Source organism: Nicotiana attenuata, unplaced genomic scaffold (genome assembly GCF_001879085.1).
Source record: "Nicotiana attenuata strain UT unplaced genomic scaffold, NIATTr2, whole genome shotgun sequence".
In the NCBI taxonomy this organism is placed as follows: domain Eukaryota; kingdom Viridiplantae; phylum Streptophyta; class Magnoliopsida; order Solanales; family Solanaceae; genus Nicotiana; species Nicotiana attenuata.
In genome coordinates, this window is record NW_017672375.1 from 100,624 (window position 1) to 109,108 (window position 8,485).

At 36.0% G+C, this 8,485-nt stretch overlaps 1 protein-coding gene across 1 annotated transcript; it reads right to left on the bottom strand.

Annotated features, from left to right (window-relative positions):
- Positions 1 to 2,142: 2,142 nt before the first annotated feature.
- Positions 2,143 to 5,173, bottom strand: LOC109212972 (BI1-like protein). The gene is made up of 4 exons (XM_019376716.1): positions 4,762 to 5,173; positions 4,406 to 4,519; positions 3,145 to 3,302; positions 2,143 to 2,541 (listed from the first exon to the last, which is right to left on the bottom strand). The coding sequence occupies exons 1-4, from the start codon at positions 5,018 to 5,020 to the stop codon at positions 2,335 to 2,337; spliced, it is 738 nt and encodes a 245-aa protein (XP_019232261.1). The 5' UTR covers positions 5,021 to 5,173; the 3' UTR covers positions 2,143 to 2,334.
- Between the last annotated feature and the right edge of the window lie 3,312 nt (positions 5,174 to 8,485).

Genomic DNA, 8,485 nt, shown 5'->3' on the forward strand with positions numbered 1-8,485 from the left:
CGTGTTCTGTCTTAAATTGTCCTCATTTTTCTATTTTTTTCTATATATATTTTGTCTAAAAAATCATATTTACCATTTCTTCGGAAGTTCGTTGGCCTAGAAATATGTCAGTCATTCTCCTTAACCCGCTCTCATCTGTCTTCCGTCATCGTAGAAACTCATTATTCATTATAGATTATAGATTAATGGTCGTGAAAGGCCCCAGAAAATAAAAGAAATAATTATATATAAGTGTTCATGACAAGATTTCCCACTCTTTTGTCTCCAGAATCTCAATGGAAAATTAATAAACCACTGAGAAAAAGCCAAGAAATAATTGCTCCCTTTGACGACCATTGAATCATCTTCTTTATCGAGATTCATGTGGTCTCACTTGTCCAGGCAGTCTGCATTTTGTTTTTGCCTTTTTCCACATTCTTTCTCTCTTTTTCAGTATGTGTCTTTGAGTAGAGTATTAGTCCCCCATTTGGCTTTCAACGTCTTACTTTTTGGGAAAGCGTCGTTCACTTCCACTTCAAGCAATTTATCTTCAAGCACTTTCTTAGTTTGTGGCTATGACACGTTTTAAGGAATGATAAAAAGGTCACATAAAGGTAAGTACGTGGCCTGATAGTTAATAAAGTGGGTTAAGAACTATAAAATTTTATGTTCAAACTCTAGCAGAATCAAAAAACACAAGCCGATCTATTCTCATATGTTCAAATCTTGATGGACAGAGCAACCTCATACCTGTGTTGATGAGGAACAACGGGTATCACGTAAAATTAATCGAGGTGCCTGTAAGCTAGCCCAAACATGACGTTTGTTAAGAAAAGGTTATCAAATTTAAATAAGCAGCTATGCAAAGAAACTACGAAGTGTAAGTGGCAATTTTCATATATGCGATTTATAAGCTAACATATGCCATTTAATTTATAAGTGCAATTAACATTTGCAATTTATAGTCGCAATTATGAAATGCAATTTATAAGTCGTTTTTGTCAAATCGGGTTTACCAAAGTTATACTTCATTACTATTATTGAAATTATTGTTACTCTAAGGTTTTATAGTGTAACTACCAAGCTGGCTATGCAATTGCTCGCAGGCACAGCTGCAGGGGGCGAAGGGTGGAGGCTAACTGAGCCCAAAAAGATACTGAAGTAGCTCAGCCCAATGGATCTGAGCTGCTGAGACATTGGCCTCCATTAATAAAAATGTGGACTTATTAGGTATCTCGCCTAAGATCATTGTCACATTAATAGAAATTCAAAAATAACCAAATTTATAAGTGGTAATTAAAAAATAGTCACAATTTCAAAAGCAATCGAATTATAGCCACTTTTCATGTAAAGATATATCTGAACGAAAACACTGTTTCAAAATCCGAAAAATACTCCAGCATAATATGCTGGGATTCTAGTATAATATACTTGAACTCCAATATATTATGATGGAGTTTCAGTATAATATATTAAAATTCCAGCATAATATACTGGAGCTCCAGTATAATATACCGGTCCAGCATAATATGGTGGAAGTTCATATACATGTGCTACAATCTCCAATATATTATGCTGAAACTTTCTGCGTGTAAGAGTTTCAACATAATATGCTGGAAGTTCATACATAGGTGTACCAATCTCCAATATATTATGCTGGAACTTTCCGTATTACAGCAAAATAACCGCTTGTTTTTAATGACTCTACAAACGCTGACTATTTCCAATTACCCGTCCGAAACTGGCTAACCCGTGCAATTTTTACCATTTATTGGTTCACATCATTAATATTCAATATTTTCCGATGATATATATGAAAGTTTATATTAAGAAGTGCGTACATGGTCTCATGAGATGAACGTTTATATTGATGCGCTGTGGTTTGGGAACTTCTCTTTTGCTTCTCCTTCCCCCTTATATAACCTTAATTCTTTAAAGACAATCAATGTCCTGAAAGACAATCAGCACAACTTCATTACGAAAACCAGCAGATAACAGCCTTTGATTCTCGAGTAGCTTAAGGTTTAGAACCCCCCAAGAGCAAATAGGATCAAAGGCTTAGATTCGTAAGTCAAAATTATTGACTTGAAGTAAGTTATACAGCCAGAGCAAAAATCAACACTAATGCGCCATTCAATACCTAGACCGAGAAAAAGAGAGACATTGTTGAATGAAAAAATTAGTTTCTTTTAACTTTATAGAATATACAAACATACATGAGTCATAGTATCCAATTACATCTATGCACTGACTACTTAACCCAAATAACTAAGAGCAAAAATAAAAAATAAAAAAAAGCAGAAAAAAAACATGCACCTAAAAGAAAAAAGATAATCATATACATGGCTGTCTCCCTTAACTTTCAGAAGCTCTGAAGATAGTCAATATAGATAGGAAGAGATTGATAACGTCCAGATACAAGGCAACTGCAGCCCAGATGTATTCGTCGTAAGTATAACGTTTGATTAGGTTGTCTGTATCATAAACGATGTATCCACAGAATAGAATCGAAGCTAGACACCCATAGATCATCACAGAGATCCTACCCAAAGGAAACAGAAGCTGTAATAGGCAAGAAGATAAACGAAGTCAGTTTTCTTCTTTGTACAGACTAAGCTCCAAGGTTGATGCACTATGGGTTCAACTAAAGAGTAAATAAAACTAACTTGTTGTACACTAAAGTAACTTAAAACAATAAATTCATTATATTTTATCTACCATAGCAGAAAATATACAAAACTTCACCCACTATAGCTAGTTGACTTTACTGTTAAACTGGACAAAATTTTATGATTTTAATTTAAAGTGACAAAAGATAGTTTTGTGACTTTACTATCATTGTAGGTAAAGTTCTATAACCATAGACGAAAACCCTTCCATTTAACCTGGCATTTTTTACACAAAACATAGAGTGCAATGAGTTCAGTGATCAAAATATCGCGGTTGATGAACTATCAAACTAAATAAGCAACCACGCAATGAAACTAGGAAGTATAAATCACAATTACCGAATGCAATTTATAAATAGCTATTTATAAATGCGACTTATAAAGTTGCATTAGTCAAATGCTGATTCTAAGTCTCATTCTAGTATTGAGATTTATACGTTGCATTCAAGTGATTTATACACTGATACGAATTAAGAAATGGCAAAAGTCCACAAACCTGGATGAAGGCAAACAACATGAGAACAATGAGAGCACCAAATAAGAAGGGTCCCAGAAAATTGAAATCGTGGCCTCTCTTTGCTGCCCAGAATGTGTACACTGTTAGGCTAAGCACCACTGCTGTCGTCAATATGACCGACTCCAATATTACCTTGCCTGCGCCATCCATATAGAGAGATTTATTATTATTCACAGTATGACATACCAGTTGAAGTCTCTATTTCTCTGGCTTAATTAAAAGCATTATTATCCAGAGGGAAAAACTAGCAACACATGACAATTCTAAGAGAAGAATAGAGCAAATGACAACACTATAATTGCCTCATATATATCCAGCAGAAAAATTATAATGCTATACCGTAGCAATATCTCTATTTACAAATTTTATGATGACACTCGAATTTTAAATAAAATCCGCTGTATGACTAAGATCGAAGTTGTATTAATTGTGAGTTGTATTTGTCATGTTGCTCGCTAGTGTTGAAACGTTCTACTCCTTAAGACACCTTACCTTTTTTGTTTTTTAACTACTCGTTACCTTTGACGAGTACGAATGTCGGGTAACTCTATATAACCAATGATTCAAGTGTAGGGAAGATATCACCTTTTTTTAATCTCTATCACGTACTCCCTTGTACTTGGCATGTATATTAAAAATAGATTTTCATTTTTACTTGTCACTTTACGCATATCAAGAGAATTGACAATTTTTTTTCCTGTTATACCCATAGTATTTATTACTCATTTCAAATTATTTTCTCAAATCCAATAAAATATGCATCAATTAATTATAATATGGGTATCATGGCAAATTATGCACTTCATTTACTATTTCTTAAGGGGCATAAAAAGTCAAAACGTGCCTAGTAAAAGTGAACGAAGGGAGTATTAGGTGTCTCGCCCAAGATCATGGTCACATTCATCGGTTCACATCATTAATATTTAATATTTTCCGATAATATGAAAGCTTATATTAATATTAACACAATGCTACAAGAAGAATATTTTTAAGGACAAACTTCACCAAGAAAGCGTGCATAATCAATAGATATGGCATAAAACAAACAATCAATATCATTTTTTAAAATATTGACACTTCCTCTCTAAAAGATTAAGACTAGATATGAACTTTGATTAACATTCATAGATAAATTGATTGAATTAACACTAGGTAAGCAGAAAATTAGGAACAAATCAAAATAAAGAGAGGCATTGAAATGAAGGTATTTAACCCCTAAATTAAAGGTGACAAAGCTTACCACTAGTGAATGCACAAGTTAATCCCACAGCAAAGGCTAAAGCAATTGTAAACAAGCCAAGAAGCAAAAAGTTGACCGGATGCTTCTGGTGATAGTAATATAACGGACACAATGCTGCACACACAACCATAAATTAATACAAATATTCGAGTCAGTTTACGTACACCTCCTCAACTAATAAAAGAGGAGCCCGATGTACTAAGCTCCCGCTATGCAGGATCAGGAAAAGGCCGGACCACAAGGGTCTATTATATGCGGCCTTACCTCGCAGCTTTTTTACGGTTCGAACCCGTGACAACCTCGACTAATCAAAATTAAATTAATAAAAAATAACTTATATAGAAAAGGAGACGTACCAATGAAGGGAGTGATTATAAGAACAATATATAGTGCTAATCCTGCCCCTGTTGACACAAAAAAGTGTGCAATTGGGTGAACGGTGACAACTACAGAGGCAACTGCAATTGTGAGAAGAAGTTGAATACTCAAAATAGAGTAGACTTTCCGAATAAAAGCCCAACGGAGTTCAGGACTCTCCAACATCGTCGGATACAACGGCCTTGCTCCGACCTCCACGTCATCTTTCCGGTAAGGCGTATTCCACGTCTGCCACATACTCACAAATATTACCAACAAAAGAAAAAAATCACTAATCAATTCGTAAAACAATTAAATTTCACTGTTTCTTGATTTTCTATGGCCTTAGAGATGCAGGGGAGTTGGTTATATATGCAAATGTTGGTTCTAAATATAGAAACTTCGTGACTCGTAGAAAGAAAGAGATGACACGTGGAAGACAAGGAAAAACTGGAAAGTGAGTTATCGTATTTTTTTTTATTAACCTAACATTGTTCTGGACTAGTCTAGATGGATTCTGAAGTTTGTACTCGTAATCTCTGGACTTTGGTTCATCGCTTTCGTTTGAAGTGAAAGACAGCTGAAATTTGCTGCTTTAATTTTGGCTTTGCTTTCGACCTAGGTTTAACAACTACGGAATTACGTAAAGTTAACAAAATTATATAAATAATTAATATATTTTACTTTTGTATAGTTACAGTGACTAGTAACATGCTACCGCAAGTTAAAATATACTCAAATTTAAATGTGTAATTTTTTAAAAATCCAAAATCCAAATCAACCCGCTAGTAAGAATGCAGTTATTGCACATATTTTTCGTGGAAAATAATGAAAACATACGTCTTAAATGGTCCTATTACCCAATTCATCTGCTATACATATAGTCACGTTACTGAAGTACAAGAAATTGAATAAGTTCAATGGAGAAAATACTTTTTACTTATATCAAAGTAATAAAGACATGATGTGTCTTATATATCTTTCTTTTACATAAATTTTATTATTAGAAATTTAAATATAACTAAATTAAATAAAAAACAAAATCATTTCAAATATTAGAATACAACACTTGAATTCAAACAAAGTTTATAATAAGATCGACGGTGAAACTACACTTTAAATAACTTAACATTCCATTTTGAACAAAAGGAATATGAAGTTAGTTCTAACTTCTACATTACTTTTATTACTTTATGATGTGTGGCATATATTCGCTTCAAAAAAAATGTTTAGAAAGCAAGAATCCCATTAACATGCTAGTGATTTCTATGGATAAATTGACATTGCCTTTTTTCAACCATAAAAATATGTCCTAAAAATCTGGTAACTTCGATTTTAGAATCAAGAATAGTTTCATTACGAAAGCGAAAATGTCACTCCTTTTAGAAAGCCCTAGAATATCTGTTTACCTTCAAAATCGGATAACAATTAAATTTGTAAGTAGTTTAAGGATACGTGATTTAATTCGATACAAAGCAATTGATGAAGTAAATAACGAATAAAGAAAGACAAAAACAATTCAAACCACACGGGTGAGATAGTTCCAGTCTCAGTGAAAGAAACGACCTCGATCCGGGCCCACTACGATCAGCGATAATGAACAGGAAAGATAGCTAATAGCAGAGAAAATAATAATATATTGCCTTGAAGTTCAATTACAATGTGTTTTACAAGTAATCAGACCTCCTTTATACAATAGGGGAATCCTACATTAGGTACAGCTCTATAAAAGGTAAACAATCTCCTAATTAACTGATTGCCGATTTCTTCTCGGTACGCGCTGAGATCCCCGCCGTGATATTCGATCGGTCACGGATATCATGGTCTTCTGTTACCCGTGCTCGACCACCTGACAACGTTCATCGAAGTTAACCAAGGCTAGGACCGATCCCGAATATTCACGACCCCGATATCCTCGAGGGCAGGCGTTATGGTCCGGACTCCAAATTGATGAGATCTCTACCTCGGTCTAGACCCCCTTGTTACCATATCTCAAGCCTGGCTCATCATATCGGAGGCCGGGATGTACTACGAGACCAGTTTTCCCGTATACAGATGGTCCCCTCGTTTCTCGGAAAATGAGTTGATGAGAAACGACATGAGATTCCTGGTTCCTTCTTCGGGACATTGTATCAGAAACAACAAAAACGTGAAACGTCTCGTCAGTCACGTCATAATGGCATTAAATGCCTATCAGCCGCCGCTCGGCTAACCCTTAATGCGAAACTTCGCCGAGTTCTTATAAATATCGCCTCTTTTGTTCATTTTCACTTTACATCAAACCTTCTACCTTCGAGTTTTCAAGATTTCTGCACCCCTCTAGTGTTTTTACCTCCATCACTCAGGGTCTTTTTGTCACGACCCTAAACCCAGACCCGGTCGTGATGACAGCTCTCGTGAAGACAAGGCTAGCCGACACATTTTCAATTCGAAGTTAAACAGCTAAACAGCAATAAAACAGGCTAAACATGATTTAATAATACTAAGTAGCAGATAACATCATAACAATGCGGAAGTACAACCCAAACACAACCCAAACCGGGGTGTCACTAGTCATGAGCATCTACTAAGGTCTAAATACAACTGACAAAATCTGAAATGTACTAAGTACAGACTAATAGAATAAAGAGGGAGAAAAGCAGTGCTGCGAACGCCGGTAGCTACCTTGCTAAACTCTGATGACTCTGCCTCCGATCAACCAATACCTGTTACCGGGTTCAGAAAATACCTGAATCTGCACACAAGGTGCAGGGAGTAAAGTGAGTACTCCGACTCAGTGAGTAATAATCATAAATAAAGACTGAGTGATAAGAAATCACGAAAAGTGCATCAACATGCTATATAGAAGTAGTACAAAACCAGTAAGAAAGCAATGAAGCTGTGAAATCTCTTAAAACATCTTAGCTCAGTTTAAAACTTCTTCAAAATGGCTTTTCAACAGTTAAGCAATTGAATGCAAAACAACTAGAACAGATAAGCATAGAGAATCCGCCCCTCGGGCACAGTTACACAACTAAACAGGTAAATAAACAGATAAAGACATAAAGGTTCGCCCCTCGGGCAATATATCAGATCAATACCAGCCCCTCGGGCAACCACATAAAACAATACCAGCCCCTCGGGCTATATCTCACACCACAATGGGTACCCGCGCTCACTGGGGGTGTGTAGACTCCTGGAGGGGCCCCTTACGGCCCAAGCGCAATATCAAGCCATCTCGTGGCATCATCACTAGGCTCTCGGCCTCATATCAATCAAGCCACCTCGTGGCGTACATGTCTCAGGCCCTCGGCCTCAAATCAATATCAGTGTTTCCTCACAACATAGGCCCTCGGCCTTACTCAGTCAAAAATCCTCACAAGTCACTAGGGCAATAGTAAAACAGTGTTTCTCAGCCCAAACATCATTTAAAAATATCATTCAAGTATTAAAACTGAGTAAACATGGATGAGTATAAAAACAGTGGAAAATAACATGACTGAGTTCAAGTATAAAGTCAAAACAGTGAGGAAATATCAATAAAAATCCCCCGAAGGGTTCAAATAGTTGGCACGAAGCCCAAATATGGCATTCGGCCCAAATAATGATGATAGCAAATAGATTTCAGGCAAATACGTGGTAAAATCATCAATCGGGACGGACCAAGTCACAATCCCCAATAGTGCACGAACCCACGCTCGTCATCGAGCGTGTGCCTCACCTCAATATAGCACTACGATGTGC